The 18,198-nt window shown below is 37.9% G+C and overlaps 1 protein-coding gene across 3 annotated transcripts in view; it reads right to left on the reverse strand.

The window, feature by feature from the left end:
• Nucleotides 1-5,037: 5,037 nt before the first annotated feature.
• The window catches only part of LOC124612456 (band 7 protein AGAP004871), a 570,585-nt gene continuing 557,424 nt past the window's right edge, over nt 5,038-18,198 (reverse strand). For all 3 annotated transcript variants that reach the window (XM_047140682.1, XM_047140681.1, XM_047140684.1), the window contains one exon: nt 5,038-7,987. In XM_047140682.1, coding sequence (XP_046996638.1) covers nt 7,874-7,987 — 114 coding nt within the window. In that variant the 3' untranslated portion in view covers nt 5,038-7,873. The remainder of the gene's footprint in view (nt 7,988-18,198) is intronic.

An 18,198-nucleotide genomic window follows, 5' to 3' on the forward strand; every position in this document is an offset into this window, starting at 1 on the left:
AGGTATGTTTTCCAGATGGGCATGTGGAAAAATTAATCAATTACATCCACCTTAGCCATGGGCATTATGGGGCTCAGAAATGTTTGGAAATACTGCAGGACTATGTTAGTTTTAACATCATGGCCAGGAGAGTAAAGAGACAGTAGGCTTCTTGTGACAAGTGTCAAAAAGTGAAGTATAATACTATTGCTGTACAAGGAGAGATGCAGAATATTGTTCCTAAAAGAAACGGTGAACTGCTGGCTATTGATTTATTTGGGAGGCTGCCAACAGGTCAAGGGGGTCTAAAGTATGTTTTTTTAGCTTTGATGTATTCTCAAAGTTTGTAAGGCTGTATCCACTGAAAAAGGCCACTAGCCAGAATATAATTAACAAGCTAGAGAAAGATTACTTTGTGAATGTTATAAAACCAGAGAATGTTCTGTCTGATAATGGAGCACAATTTGTATCTAGCGTGTGGGGGGAGTTTATGCAAAGATCTGGGATAAAGCATATAAGGATTTCAGTGTATCACTCTGTGGGAAAGCTGGCTAAGAGGTATATGAGGGAGCTGGGTAGGCTGTGTAGGACATATTGCAGTAAAAAGCATAGTACTTGGGCAGAATACATAACTGTGTTTGAGGATCTAATGAACACAGTGAAGAGTTGTGTGACAGGATTCTCACCCTATGAGCTCATGAAAGGTATCAAGCCAGACAATCTAATAGGAGAATACATAGATTTTCCTCCATCTCAAGGCTTGACAAGTCAAGAGAAGATGCAGATGGCCAGACAGAAAATGTTAAAGAAAGGACATGAGAGACAGAGGAGGCATGGAGAAAGGTATAAGACAACAAAGTTCAAGGAGGGAGATAAGATGCTGGTGAGGAACAAGAAAAAATCCAGTGACATTGATGGTGAAATCAAAAAGTTATTTGAATTATACCATGGACACTTTGAGATAACGGGTTGCCCACACCCTAATGCATATAGGTTGGTATATCCAGCATCCAAAAGCCATTTGGACTGAGAAATGTAACGGAGTTAAAAAAATATGTGGTGAAAGAATAAAGGGTAAGGAAGTGAGATTCTCATGTATACTATTGTCTAGTTAAAAAGGAAAAAAAAGAAAGTGTGTTATGACTATTATATGCAGCTATAAAAAAAATTATTGGGGGCTATGTATACGTGTATTTATAATTGGAGTATTATTTGGGTTACTGTATATGTTGCAATGCCATTGTTGGTGGTCAACAAACTTCATTATACTGTGTGTATTTGCAATAAGGGAATCTGTTGTCCAATGGATTTGCACAACTGGTGTGGGTGTGATAGCAGCCTTGTTGAAAAAGTCATATGGGAACTGAAACCTACTGTATATATAGTCCCCCTATTTCTATATAAATGTGTGGAGAATATAGGAGGGAGGAAATCTGCAAATAGATTGTCTAAAAATAGTTGAGATTTTATTAAAATTTCTAATGTATCTGTGGCATCTGGAGTTGATACTGGTGTGTGGGGGTAGGATTGTTGCTGGGAAAGTCATGTAGGGCACTCACTAAATATGCAAATTGTAGAGGCATATGGGAAATAACTAACTTGTTATTTATAAGATGTTCATGAGGGAAGTGAGGGAAAGAACACTAATGGCTAAGTGGATGCTTGTAAAAAATTTTATGACCTTGGTGAGTTTGTTTGCCAATTATGATTGAATCTAGTTAGCCATGGAAATGGAATAAAAGAATGGGTTTCAAGATATTGCCAAATATTATGCGAAAAATGATATAGGAATTTAAAAAAAAAATGAGCTTATTCATGTACTGTGATGTAGCTGTATGGGCGCTTAAAAAATACAAGAATCTGCATCTGGGAATAAACTCTCTTGGTGTGGGGGGTAGAAATGTCTGAGCTCCTGATTTGGGAACATTTGAAGGGTGAAACAGAATACATTTAACTATGCCATGTTTGTGTTTGATTTGTGTGTATGTTTGTCGTTTGTATAAACCTCAATAAGAGCTGATCAGTGAACACAGGATGTTACAGGCAGGGTTTGGATAGCCTAACTCCTGGGAAATGTGGGTCTGCATGTCTAGGCAAGATTTATTAGGATTTGATTAAATTTTGATAGGATGGCTTGGCTAACAAGAGGAAGCACAGTGCTGCTAGCTGACAAGTTTGGAAAGCCTGCATTCCAATGCATAAAGCTGTAGACACAAGGATCTGGTTACAACAACCTCGTGCAACTACAGAAACAACTATGCAAAAAGTGAAAGTGTTAATGTGCAATGAGTGTGCAACCTACATATAGACTAACATGGGCATTTCTATACGCTAATGTAAATTTCTTTGCATTTTGCCAGCCCAGTCAGACTCAATAGGAGACCATCTAATTGTATAATTGAGTTGGATACATTGTTGGATAATGTTTGTATGTTTTCTGATGACAGTAATTACACTGATTAACTCACCACTATAACACTATTCTATATGTTTTGGTGCCATTATAGTTATAATTAAAATGTTTAATATATAAAGTAATGTGGGTTGCCTCTGTTTGGTGCTACTTCATGTTGCCATTATCTTAGTAATGTCTCCATGAAGTGGGGGTATGTAAGGCAACAGGGGATAATATGGAGCTCTTTCAAGTGGTTCATAATTTAAATTTAAAGCACCACAGCAGAGATAATATGCTGGGCAAAATAGACTGGAAAATACTTGTTTTGTGTTTTGATGGGCACTGTAGTTCCGGTGCATAGTGTTTTGTTTTTCTTTTAATTGCAACGAATTATAAAAGTATGGTGATAAATGTGTAAACTTATATAATGTATTTAGATTTAAGTATTTAAATATTATAAAATATTGTTAATGAATTGTGGCCATCTTTAGCGATTATTTTGACTACTGTGGTGTCATGTGACCTGACTCAAGACTGTGGATATGAGCGGGAAAATCGGGTCTTTGTGCGTTGTCTGTTATGGTGGCAAGTTGGGAGCGGCAAAGGTGCCGCGAGTGCAAGCGTGGATGCCAGTGTATGCGAAGCAAGGACGTGAAAGTGTGTGGGTGTGAGACAAACAGTGTACAAAGTGTACCAATTATTATGTGTACAGATCGAATTTATTTGTGAACATAAAAATGCATGGCCACAAAGTTAAAGTGTTTGTTTTGAATGAATAAGTTTCAGCCTGAACGTGTATAGTTCATTTCACTGCTGTTCAAAAGTTAGCCAGTATCTGACTCAATAATAGGGCTGCAAATGCAACTGTTTACTACCAACCCCGTTTGCAGATGAGCCAGGTGAAAAAAAAAAAAAAAAAAAAACAAAAAAAAAAAAAAACAAAAAAAAAAAAAAGCAAAAAAAACTAGGTAGTGAACGAGCCCGAGTTTAGTTGCAGGATGTAAATCTGAGACCCATTTGTTCCATGTGCTGGCAAACTTATGTGGTTTTAAGTACCATCACCACCATCTGTGACCCAGCAAGTAACAAGATAGTGAAATAGTAGCATCACATTTTAAAACCTTTCTTAATATGCTGTGCAACTTGTGGCAATCTGCCCTGCTGCTAGTGTTGTTGGGACTACTTGCTGCAGTTCAGCCTGATTCAGGAGTTTCTGCAGCAGAGTTCATATATGTGACCACCCATTGTGAGACCCTCCATTCCTATTGTAATAAGTCAAAAACAGCATCTCAAAATTTTGTCCATGTGCAGCATCCTAATATCTTTGTACACAAGGATCTAAGCATGTGTTCTCATGTTATGTACTGACTGTCAAAACTCCATTGCTATTTTACATTTATCCTGTGTTGGTGTAATGGCAAGCTCACTATGGTGTCTTTGAAACATGTCCAACTGACCTGCCTACTTCAAGAAGACAATGTTTTAGGCTGGGTCACTATCATCTCTTGCTGCCTACATTGGACGATGCAGCTTCTGTCGAGACTATACCATTACCAGGCTGAACTCCATAGGGCTCTCAACCAGCCTCTCTGATTTGATCAACAATCCACTCTAAGGCTGGCAGAGTTGTATATCACAAATATCCACTCATTCCATGAGCTCTGCTCTGGGAAGAATGGGGGAGGGGGGCAGGGGGCTGTGTGAAAACACAACTAGTTGGAAACTATTGTTTTTAGTCTGTTTCTCTTCGTAACTGGTGGAGTGGGATGTTTCATTTGAGATTGTGTCGTGCATGTCTCAGTGAGTATTAATAAAGGGTGTGGCTTCAATATCAACCAGTATTTACTATACTTGTGGATCAATGATTCCCACAATTTCATTTTTCATCTGAAACAATAGCTCATGAAGTATCTATTGTATCAAGCATACTACCTTCAGATTGTGAAGTAGCAAAATCTTAAGAACAATTTAAGTCTAGAAACAGGCAGTCATAATTATTCGATGTGATTGCTTCAAGTAAGATGATTCAAATATTATCGGAACTTAGACATAGTTTGAATAAATGAGAGTCATTTTCACTGTTTAATCCAGGCGTTAGCAGAAAATGAGCAGATATAAATCTTGTGTAAAACACTTTTCAATTTTTGTAAATTAATTTTTAATAGTCTTATGATCAAAATTAAAAAAAAAAAAAAAAGAAATTACAGCCCATAGAGAGAGTTGGTGCCATTTTTGAAATGTAAATGTCAAACAGACTTGCACCTACAATTAGAAAAACCATAATATATGTTGTGTTTTTATCAGTTTGCTTCAGGTATCTTTTCCTTCTGTTTATGAATTTAACGAACTATTAAAGATTTGTATGTGTAATGGTATGTGTAATGGTAAGTAAAAGCAGATTATGCATACCATGCAACTACTGTTGAAATTCTGTTTGTCCAGCACAAGTCTGTTACCTTGGTCTGTATCTTATATTGTTTCCACCTATAGGTTTATCTTTCTGAGCCTATTACCACCATTTGGAGGGAAGAAACATTTGCAAAGCTACACAGGAAATAAAAGGAGTCCATTCATATTCACACAATTAAATATGTTTGTCATTTCATATTGAGGTTCTATTTCACTTGATTTCTCATGAGTAAATTTAAATATTTCAGCAAATGTGAGTGGTTAAAAGTTCTTTATTTACACATAGACATAGTTAATGCACATCATTTCAGTGTAAGAAAAAGATAAACAATGTACATGAAGATAATATGATTAACTTAGATAATATTAGACAACATTCATGAAAATATATTTTAAAGTAAGTGATTGTACTGAATTGTCAAAGCATTCTTTGTAAAAGACATGTAATGAGATTATAAACATGCTGCAACAATGTTTGTTTAAAGCAGGCAAATATAATTGGTTTGCCATGTGTTTGCCCTTTGTGGTAAACTGATTGTAGATGAGATACAAAAATCTGCTCATAGTATCTTAAATGTAATCAGTAAAGAACAGAGCAAAAGCAAACATTTCTCACTTTTACAAATCTCAGAACTGGTAGCAACATAGTGTGTAACAATTCTTTAGTTTTAGTTATCCTCTCTTGACATCTTGGGAAAAAAACTCATGTATCAGAACTGGAGAGCATATGTTTTGCCTCATTTTTTCTTCTCTTAGCTTTGTTAAGTAAATGTGTCTTTTACAATCTGGCAAGGGCCAACATAAAAATCTGTATCAGGGGTCCTTTTTATTTTTTACCATGTTTTTTTCAATGTGAATAGTGTCATATACATTTTGATACTTGTGCTGTTTTCGAATGCAATACCTGAGTATAACAACTAATGACCTGTTCTGTTTCTAAATTGCTCATAAGTTATTGAATTAGAATGGAACATTATAAAATGAAATTAAATAAAGATTATTTATAAAATAGCCAAGATAAAGTAACAGAATGCACTATATATAATGTCTCAATTGTATGTGGCTTTATAGATTTAATTTCTAGTTTAATTTTCCTGAAAAGTCATTTGCAAACCAGACCAATACTTTTTATAATTTAAAGAACTTAACGAATAAAATCTTCCTGAATTTATTATTCATAGTCGATAATGCTTCAGGTTTAGGTGGTTTCTGTTAGTGCTTGTACAAAAAAATTGGAATGTGACATATTGCACTGTTTCAGGTACTGCCCATAGAAAAAGAAAATATTTTAATAGTAATCACACATACAAACCCTAAATTGTTTCCATTATCCATGATATGTATAAAACAAGAATAAATTGGCATGTATATTTAGTTCATCTTTTCACATGCACTGTTCATATAAGCAGTGTATGTGGTAGATACATACATTTCACATTTTACTGTTTATAAATGTTTTATTTGCATTGACAGTTCTTCAAAATAAAAAAAAATTATGTGTTATAAAATGCACTGCCTTACTTACCATTTTTCATTAATCTATCACAAACTGAGTGAATCATATGAACTTAAAGCAGGAAAAGGTCACTGTTGCTAGGAACTAACTGTAAGACAATGCTAATGTAATAATATGTGCATGGTTCATGATTAAAACACACAGCTTTAAACAATTTTAAGCAGTTATACATTCATCAGCACTGTTCTACTAGCATTTGGCTAAATGCATATTTTGTTGGAGGAGAATTATGTAAGATTATGGAGATATTCCAGAATTTTAACAACTGAACACACACAGATATAATTTATTAGATTCTCTGGTTCTTACAACTACAAATTTATCTAAAACCATCAAGATTATTTTCATACTATCTTTTTCTACATTTTGTCACAAGATCCATGTTCATCTGAATATACTTTCAGGCATGGATGTATTTGTAGCTACAGTATTTTTCAATAAATCCAAATATAGCAGCACAGCAGAAATAAATTTGTTGCAAACTGAGCCACATAGATGCTATTTTGACATATTGTATTACAATACAACTGGACTGTATATTTCAGAGATATGGATTGACATACAACATGTTATATTGTGATCATAGTTTCATTATTTTAGCAAACAAAATCGAACTATGCAGTGCAATGTGAACAGTGTTAAAGGGAGTAAACATAAATTAGAATGTCTTGTGAGAAATCGATGATCAAATAAAAAATACAGTACTGGTAACATGATTATAATGAATTCAGATGGGCATATGCAATGGAGAAAAAATATTTTATATTTGTGATTAAAGTGTCAATAAGTTATTTCCTGTGGGAAACATAATTTGTTTTGGTTTCAATCAATATAATATCACAGTTTCAAATTTATAATATCTTCCATTATCTTTCATTAAGAAAACAAATTCTTGTTCTAATACTAATGTGCACAGTACTTAGACCTTAATTGATTGATTCCCTGGATCCTTCCTGTCAGTCACTTTGTACATAAATTGTAGCATTTTCTCATGTATGTAAAACTGAATTATTCTACGGATAAGTAAAAAATATTATTACTATGCTACAGTAATAATCAGGTTATCTTTAAATCTTAATAGCTTGTAAACAAAACTGAGCTGATTCTTAAGGGTTATAGTGATTGCACCAATTGTCAATGATTCAGAAAATATTCCTAAAGGCTATTATTTGTACCAATATTCTATTTATAAATGGTTGTCAGTCTTCCATTTTTGCATTATATCTTCCATGCATTTGTATAAAGTTTTCAGTTATTTGTAGCGTGGTTATTCTTTTAGAATCTTAGAAATGAAAAGGAAAGCTAACCAGTGAATTAAAACATATACAAATTGACCCTATATTACTGATATGGGAAAATGTAACACAGCCTATGTAAATTGCATTGTTTATATGTTAGTTTCTTGACAGCAGTACCAGGGGTAACAAACACTGTTTACAGAAAGTATAGAGACTTACTCTGGCCCTTTCTATGATTATAAAAATCGACACTTACAACATTCATGTTGTACATAAATGGGAAAGTATATTTCATTGAAGCAATGAAAATATATTGTATCTTAGATGGTGTGATCTTCATTGCTTCGCAGCATTTTGCATTTCAGATGCTTTTATGAAGTATGTCAAAAAGTCAATAGGCAGTGGAAAAACAATTGTAGAATTCTTCTCAGCAGAAATTGTATTCAAAGTCTGAAAAATAATTTGAAAAGAGTTAGCAAAGTGCACTCAAAAAATATTATTAGAGGAAAAACTATTTCATGATAAAGAGGAACAATAACATTAAAACAGACGACAAGTAGAGGGATTAACATAAAAGGACGAAGACTTCAAAGCGGAGAATAGGTTACAAACACAACATTCAATGAATAATTACTGAAGAAGAATGTCTTCTTCAAATAGAATCTAGGTTAAAACTCACATGTCATTTTATTTCATTTATTCATGCACATACAATGATATTTGATATTGATGCCATCAAACAAGGGTTCAGTATGACATAATATAGAATATACAATGAAGTAAAAATTGTTGAGGCATATCTTTTCACAGTCCTATTAAGTAAAATTGAACATTATAAGGCACAGAACAGAAAGACCATTAACATTGGTTTCATAACAAAAGAACAAATGCAAAAAGAATATATAATTTATGATGTTTCAGTGAAGTTCACAATCTGCAGAATAGTTCCTAAACTGATTGTGAGCTAGTGGTTCTTAGTTGAGTGGTAGGCTTGAACCAGACACTGCAAAGTTTCTATGACTTTGTGGTGGCTATCGACCAAGTTGTGCGTAATATCTTTGTTTTGGCAAGCTCTTTGTGGCAGTCTGTGGGCGTGTGTGAAAGTGTACACACATGCACAGAGAATCAAGAATATATATAACTGTATATGTGTGCTTCTGAGTGATAAAATAGTGCTTATTAGATTTGGTATAGTGTGCATCATTGAATTTGGCAATCCTACATCACTAAAAGGAATACTGGTGACCGCAAATTTTGTTCCTGAGTGCTACAATGAACTCTCCTACCATCGAGATGACAATGGATTGCTTGCTGCCTGCTACATGTTACATGTGCCAACTAAGTTTTCCAATGGGTGCTTCAGCATGGTTTTCCAATTATCCACATCCTGTTCACAATAGTTTGATGCAGTTCCTGAACATACTGACTAGCTGTACTCAACAAGACAGTGCTTCTACATTCCCACAGCCACATTTGCCGGCATCAGGTATGAACAATAACTTTCCGTTACTGTACATGAGTCAGCAGTCATGCGGCAGTGTTCCTTACCAACAGAACATTTTTTGTGCACAAAACTTTGACTGCGAACGTTTTATGATGAATATGAACTTTCCACGTGTTCTGAGTGCTCAACAACAGCTGACACAATGTGCTCAAACCCCAGTGACTATGTTTATGGGTTTCCCAAGTGCCAGTGTGAACTTTCCACCTGAATCAGTGGTGGTACAAATTGAGCTGAACGTTCAAGACAGGAAATTTCATGTTTATCCCTGAACTCCGTATTTTTCACTAGTCCCCCCTACCCCCACACCACCAGCGTCCACTTTACGAGTGTTTCTGATGGCACACGCTATTCCTGCTGCATCTACCATGTGTGTTGCACAAACATTAGGTGATTTTTACAATTTTAATGCACATGTTGGGGAGGGGCCCGGAAACTATACTCCGTCGTTCTCCGCACATCAGTCAACTATGGTCAACTCTACCACACCGGTCCATTCTATGCCTGCTGGCGTTACTCTGTTAAATGCCAGATTCGTTGATTTCATGACCAAGGTCGAGCCAGTCACGCCTACTGTGCCACAAGCCACTGACAGTGTCGGAAGCTGGTGCACTGCTACTGCACCCGAGCCAATTAGGATGCAGAACTATGGACAGGGAGTGACAGTTTCTGATAAACAGTTATGTCAAGACTTCCCCATCCATTGGCCAATGCTACCCCTTCACAAGGACCACCCACGCACATGGTTTGCCTTGGTCGACCACAATTCAATGACAATTCAAAGTTCCTTTGCTTACTATGTCACCTCCATGATGAACTGGACCTGATCTGCAATATTGTGGCTTCGCCCCTTACTAAGGACAAATATGTGTTCGCCTGATGCACCATTCTTGAGCGACTATCCACATTGACAGAGGAAGCTATCTGCCTCATCAGTCATGAGCCCATGGGTTCCAGATCCACGTCGCAGCTCTGGCGTCATCTCTGCACCATGATAGACACACATCACATGCCAGACATTACACTTTGGTCCATCTCGTTGCTCAGACTTCCTCCGTAAGTTCAAATTCAACTTCTCCATGTGACTTCAGCCCCACTAGACGCCAAACTGAAGATTGCAGACCAGGTTTACAACATTCAGCCCTCCCCGCATACCCCCACAGGTGGCCCTCAGGCCTCAGGGGTTGGCACACCTGCGTGGCAGCTTCCATCATGGGGTATACAGTGCACATGACTCACTCCACACACGTGGGCCAACCCAATGCCTCCTGGCAGTTGCTGCCATAACTCCTCTCCTACCAGCACTACTGCAACACTGCCATCAGAGGAACCTACAAACATGACCCCTTACATTGCCACTTCAACCTCAGCCAGCACAATGGACAACGCCACGTGCCACTCCAGTTGGTGTTATTTCCATTCCCGCTTTGGCGATGTGGCTAAGAAATGCCGTTCTCCATGCACGTTCCCAAACTAATAACGTGACCCAACTCAGGCACTACGGTGCACGTTGCACCACACAGACGCCTATCACTTAATGCTTCTTCACCTCATGTGCCTGGATGCTTGTACGTGAAAGATGCAGTGTCTTCGCTTTCATTTCAAGTCGACACGGGGGGTTAGTGTGATACCTTTGTTCGCAGGTATTAAATTTGAGCATCAGCCTTGCCCCCCACTTTGAGCCACCAATAAGACCCTGATCCAATATCATGGAATAACAAATTCAAGCCTTAAACTGCAGGACATTAATACCCCCTTACAATGGACTTTCATTATCGTGGAGGTGGATGAACCCATGCTCGGGGTAGATTTTCTCTTAGCTCACGTACTATCACCCAACCTACAATGAGATACAATAACCTTTAACTCAATAGACCATACCACTGGTTCCATATCTCTTCCCTCTCATCTGAGAGCTCCACTCTATTGTGTGAGCTAGCTGAAACTGCTGTTGCAGTGCTCTCTCTTAGATCGCACAACGACAAACTTCAGGACAGCAATGAAGCCCTCCACTTACGTATCGCCACCGTGCAAACTAAGCTCACTGACGCTCAGCCACGCCCCCCAACCCCTGCACCACTTCCTCACACCTGCCGCCGACGCGTCATGACATTTCTACTGCCGGACAGAAGCTGTGCCCGTGACGCTACCAAGTACTCCACCAAGCTCTACAACAAGGACTACCAGTGGATCACCGCCACTGCTGCTGACCCGTTGGCCTGGGACACAAAAGCGTGTGCATTACAGCTTAGTCACAGTGCATCGGATGCGGGTCCATCATCCCATCGGTGTTTGCGATCAACAACAGTACTGTCCACAGAGTCAATACCACAGAAGGCACACCAGTATGTGCAATGGCTAGGTGTTTAAATCCAGAAAAACTTAAAGACACCAAAGCTATTATTCAGGAACTTTTAGACAGTAAGACTATTTGCCCTTCTTCTAGTAGTTGGTCGTCACCCATTCATTTGGTGCCCAAGTAAGATGACACTTTCTGCCTCTGCAGTGACTATCAGGCGCTTAACACCTGAACAATTCTAGATAATTATCCTGTCCCTAATATTCAAGACTTTGCTTCCCAACTGCACGGGGCACAAATTTTCAGTGCAATTGACTGTCACAGGGTGTACCACCAACTGCCAATGGCACTGAAGGATTGAAAAAACTGATATCATCACCCCCTTTGGGTTGTTTGAGTATTTGTTTATGCTGTTCAGCCTTAAAAATGCTGCACAGACACGGCATTGGTTCATCAACTCATTGGTTGGAAAGCTGAACTTTGCATATGCCTACCTGGATGACTTGTTAATTTCTTCTTCCTCCCTCAAGGAACATGAACTTCATGAACAGTGTTCCAACTATTAAAAGCAAACAGTGTTGCAGTGAACAATGCTAAGTCACAACTCCACTGCACTAGTGTCACTTTTCTGGGCCACAGGGTTTCTGCCGATGGCATCTGCCCCTACTGGAATGGGTCAAGGCCATTAGTACAGTGCCTTTGCCCAAAGATATTCAGGGCCTCCATCGCTTCCTTGGAATGATAAATTACTACCACAAACACATCCTCCATGCAGCTAACATACAAGTGCCACTGACGTATGTTCTCACAGGAAAAAACACTTCAGGGTCTCGGGCGGTCATATGGACTCCAGATATGCGTCACACATTTGATAAGCTAAAGTCAGCCTTACAGATGGCCGTTAAGCTTGCTCACCCCATTTCTGATGCTCCCATCTTGCTTACTACAGACACAAGTGATACAGCAGTGGTGGTGGTACTTCAGCAATCCATGGGTTCTGTTGTACAGCCGCTCAGATTTTTCTTCCACAAACTGTCTGCTTCCCAAAGTTAATGGTTGACCTTCGACTGGGGACTGTATGCTATTTACGCCACTATCAAATATTTCCAAGACAATATCGAAGATCACCATTTCTTGGTATTTACCAACCACGAGCTATCGGTATACATTTTCCATAACCCAGGCAAGGACTCATCTTTGTGATGTTTTCAACATATGGATCTTATATGTCAGTTTATGAATGACATATGTTACAACAGAGGGGCAGACAGTGTCATCGCCAATTTTCTATCTCATGTGTCAGTTTTATCTTCACAACTGGACCTCAGTGAACTCCCTAAATTGCAGACAGAGAATACTGAACTCATCGCATTGCGCTCCGGTGTTAAAACAGGACTCAAACTAGAGTTATGGACACTTCCTGGGTTTTCATCACCTATCTGCTGTGACATTTCAACAGGACGCATAAGTCCCGTGATTCCTGAACCTCTCTGCCAGGACATTTTTAATAGTATCCATGACTTGGCACACCCTGGAATTCTTGCCACCACACATCTGGTACCTGAACATTTTGTTTGGCCTGGGGTGATAAAACAATGTCCCAATTGGGCGCGAGCATGTGTGGTTTGTCAGTGTGTAAAAGTAGGATGTCATGCACAGCCCCCATGGGTACATTCAATGTGGCAAAGGAAGATTCCAGCACATACACATCGATATTGTCAGGCCCTTACCCCTTGGGCTCCTACTGTTACATACTGTCTGCCATTGACAGGTTTACCCACTGGGTAGAGGTAATTCCTCTCACTACTATCACAGCTTGTAATGGAACTGACAAATAGACATCATTTTATTTTATTATATACTAAAGTTGTGTTAAAAAAGCTTTTGATTAAGATAATACTAAGTTAGGTGTTGCGATCAATAATCGATATTGGAATTGTATGTTCTTTGTAGCTTATGACCGTGATCTTTGGTCTACAATGGGTTTTCGGCCACTTGAGTGTTGGCCACAGTTGAGTGTAGTTGTGTATCTAGTTTTGACAATAAAAGTGTGTTTTTGATACAAAGAAACCGTGGAATACTGCGTCATGATATCAATAGTCCAGTGATAATAAAAAAACCCGCACCTTTTCTTGGACCCAGAGTAGCAAAGGAATCATCGCCTAGACATCGAGAAGCCACATGGACAACGCAGACTCAGCATCATCAACAAAGCAGACATCATGGCCAGCTCTACTAAAGTACTATACAGCCATTAGCCACACCATAATGGTGTCCTTATGGAGATAACTTTTCCTGCACAGTAGAGCGGGTTCATGACAACTGGGGGCTCTTTGCTGGGATTAAGACATTTATATGTACTGGATTGACGAAATTTGTTTTGCAGAAGTCTAATGACCACATGGTACGAAGAAATGCTATACATGGAAGTCAAGGGAGACGAAACGAAACAGTAAAGTTGGACTGACCACACGAGTGAGGACCCAGACTGGAAAGATAAGTACATTTGTGTAGTGCTGTTTATTCCTTTTATTTTTTGTGTGTGAAATTTCACGAAAATGATCATTGTGAAAGAGGAAAGTGGTGCTGAATCCGAGCAGGATTGTGAAAATTTGTTAGTCTTTGGGGACATAGACATGCCGATAAAAATGGAAGATGAGTCAGTCAAAGAATCGGATCAGAGTCTTAATTCATCAGAACGTCAGAACGTGAGACGTCGGACATTAAATCACTGTTACAAATGATGGAACAATCGTTAGCTTTAAATCAGACTGTTGCAACCTGCTTACAAGCTAATGAAGAACAATTGCAAAGCATGAATCAGACGGTCGTGGACAGTTTTCGGGTTATAAATCAGAAAGTGTCGTGTCTAGAGGGAGCTATGAACAAAAAATTTGATAATGTCTTACTTTGGGGTGATAAACTTCACAACGATATATCAAAGATAGGCAAGAAACTTAGCAAGGCAGAAAGAAAGATTTTGGTGGTAGAATATAAAGTGGGAGAAGTAAAGTCTAGTCTGAGTAGCAAAATTCAGTCTGTAAAAAATGAACTGGTCACAGACAGAGAGAAAAATGCAAAGTGTTTTGTTAATGCTAATAGTCAAATAGATACAGTTTGTGTAAATGTAAAAGCTATGGCAGTAGATCTTGAAAGTAGAGTAGATTCGAAACTAAATGTTGTGGATGATAAAGTGGAAAAAGTCAGTAACACAGTAAAACTCCACGAGATTGAAACTAAGACAGACGTTAGTGTATTAAAAAGTACAGTATCAGAGTTAAACCAGAAGTTTGAAATATTTAGCAATGATGAACCTAACAAAAATTTTCCTATGAACACATGTACCTAATTAGCAAATATTCCAGTTAACAACTTTTCTAATGAGTGTAGTTTGCATCCTGTTGACTTTCTGCGGAGTTGTAGAGACAATTTTTTTGCCCAATATGAGTGAAAGTTTCAAAATTAAGTTTGTTAAAAAATTTTTGGAGGGGGAATCTTTGTCATGGGCCAATCAAAATTTTTCTATGGACATGTCTTATGCAGAATTTGAAATTGAGTTCTTAAAACGGTTCTGGTCTGAAACTGAACAAGCCAGGATAAAGAGCGAGTTCCTGAATGGGGCAAATTATAAAGAAACACAGGGGACTATGAAACAGTTTTGTAAGAATCAACTGAAGAAACTTGTACATTTGAGTAAACCCTTTGATGAACTCACACAGATAGATGCTTTAAAGAGAAGGTTGCCAACAGATGTGCAATGGGACCTAGTGTATGGACCAGATGACAACATTGAACAATTTCTAAACTGTGTGGACAAACTTGACAGGATTATAGACAAAGTGGGGAAACCAAAAAACTATTTCAATCACGCACAAAGAGGTGGGGATCATAGTTGGGGAAACACTGATTTTAACAGGAGGGGTAACAGTAGGCCCAAAAACCATAGTTTTCATCATAGGGAACAAAATAGTCACAACATTAATAATAATTTCCATTCAAGGAAAAACTATAATTTCCATTCAAGAGGACAATCTGGGAACAATTGGAACAGAAGTAACCACAGGGATTCTGAAAACAGGAATTGGTGTGAACATAATGACACCAGGAGTCAAAATGCTATGGGAAGTCATGAAGTAAAAAACTAGCATGGGCTCCATTGTCGGTCCACAAGGTAGGGGCGAAAAGCATAGCTAATAGATGGACCAATAACAGTGACTATATTGCACCAAGAGATATGTCTCAAGTAATGAGTAGTTATCTTATGAATGTGTACTACCCTCTAAACACAGTACCTGTTAAGAATGAACACATTGGTTGTAATAAAGAGCCAGAGAAAATAATTGACTTAGTTGAATTTTAGGAATGGGCAGAAGCTTGTAGTTTGTCAGAGGACCAGCAGGTTAACGATTTAAATGATTTAAGAATTGATGCACTGATGAAGGAACCAGGTGAGCAAATTGTTGACACTGATTTAATGAGCAAAGAATTAAGTACACTTGGGTGTGAAAGCAACGTTTTAAGTTTTCGGGAGAGAGTGGTTGATGATTGTAGTATTTGGGAAAATGAAGATTTAATGATGCATGATGATGGTGAAAAATATTTTGTTTGCTTGAAAGAGGAAATGGAGGCATTAGGTGTTGTGGGAGAAACTGATGTGCATGTTGTAGATGTACCCAAGGATGTTATTAACAGTTTAAGTGGTGTTAATGCCAGTGTCACAACCAATAGGCTCTGTAATCCAACATCTTATGAAGGAACCTGGGCAGTTGATAAAGATTCCCTGAAGAGTAAAACTGACTGTGCAAGTAGGCTACCATTTGCAATGAACAAAGGTGAATTATTTCTTTATAATATGTGGCTAAATAGTGATGCAATTAAAAATGGTAGCAATTTTAGAAAAATGCTTCTTAATATGTCTCAAATTTTTTATCCTGATTGGTGGCAAAACTCTAAACATATTATTGTTGAACAACTGAAGGATAAATACCTTAGTGGTGAACAATGTTATATGGGTGAAAATATTTGGATCACTGAAATTATTAATGCAAGTGACAGTGCTAATGATGTGTGTGTTAATGTAATGACCATACATAATAAAGGTGACAGTAATATAGGTACTTGTAAGTCAGAGAGTCATTGTTTCAGTGAAATTCAAAATGATTTATTGTATGAATATGTTCAACATGAAAAAGGTGATGACATAGGTAGTCCATTCATTAGAGCAAAAGTTGGTACCTGGGAAGGCAAGTGCCTTATAGACACAGGGAGTCAGGTGTCAGGAATATCTGAAATTCTAAGCAAAAAGCTGAAGTGTGAGAAAGATTACATTGAAATGCCAGTCATTGGGGTGAAAATAAGAGGGGCTACAGGAAAACATAGTAAAACTGTGAAAAGACAAACTTTATCTTTTACTATTGAGGGAGTCACATTTACACATGGATGCCTAATTATACCAGGCCTCAGTGAGGACTGTATTCTTGGGATGTCATGGATTTGGAGTGTAGATGCAAGATTTGACTGGGGAGGACAAAAACTTATCATAACAACACCAAATGGGGGATGTATCTCCACCAAGTTTGTCAGATCACATACAGTTTTGTGTAATGATAAATTTAACACTATAAATCTTGTAAAGGAGAAAAGATATGTTGACAAACACATAACAGAGCTAGATTTAAGTGAAGTAGATTTCAACACCCTGGTAAACATTAAGGTTGCAGAAGCTAGCAGTCTAAATGATGAGCAAAAACAGGAACTAGAGTCTTTGTTATGGGAATACAGTGATGTCTTTAGCAACATTCCAGGGAAAGTTGGGGGTTACGAATGTACTTTGCTAGTAAGACCACATGACCCATTTTTCATAAAACCATATGGTGTGCCCATAGCAAAATGTACAGCAGTTGAGAAAGAATTACATAAGATGGAAGTGTGTGGCATTATTGAAAGGAGTATCAGTGCTTATAATAACCCACTGGTAGTTGTGTCAAAGAGGGATGGGGGAGTGAGACTAGGTTTTGACTCCAGGCCTTTAAACAAGATCTTATACAGGGAAACAGACCACCCTGAAAACATTGATGAGCTGTTGCACAAGTTCAAGGACATAAAATTAATGTCAAGTCTAGACTTAACATCAGGCTTACACCAAGTACCCCTGGCACCCAAATCTAGGGAATGCGTTGCTTTTCTTTACAATGGCCATTGCTATCAGTATTGTGTAGTCCCTTTTGGCTTGAACTCATCGGTAGCAGAATTCATTAGAGCTTTAGACCATGTGTTTGGGCAGGAACTTGTTTCCAAATTAGTGATTTATGTAGATGACATTTTAGAAACTGGACATGATTGGAATGAGCATGTTGGGCTTTTAAGACAGGCGTGTGAGAAACTTAGAAGTGGGGGGAATGACACTAAAACTAGAAAAGTGCAAATTTGTGGTACCTGAGTTAAAATTTTTGGGACATGTCATAACAGAAAAAGGAATTTTGGCTGATCCAGACAAAATTAAAGCTATTGCAGAGTTTCCTATACACTGTAACAGAAAACAACTGAAATCATTTTATGGGCTATGTGGCTTCTACAGAAAATTTGTAAGTAAACAAAGCTTAAACACACCCTGTCTAAGTAACTTGTTAAAGAAGGACACTGTTTGGATATGGAGTAAAGATTGTCAAGAGGCTTTCGACATAATAAAAAAGGAACTGAATAACCAGAACCTGTTACACAGACCAGATTTCAATTTACCTTTCTGTTTACATACTGACAGCAGTGATTATGTTCTAGGTGCTGAATTATTTCAAGTAAAAGAAGTCAATGGGGAGACAGTTCATGCTACAACTGCATTTGCAAGCAGAATGTTACTGAAGC

The sequence above is a fragment of the Schistocerca americana genome, chromosome 4, assembly GCF_021461395.2.
Source record: "Schistocerca americana isolate TAMUIC-IGC-003095 chromosome 4, iqSchAmer2.1, whole genome shotgun sequence".
Taxonomy (NCBI): domain Eukaryota; kingdom Metazoa; phylum Arthropoda; class Insecta; order Orthoptera; family Acrididae; genus Schistocerca; species Schistocerca americana.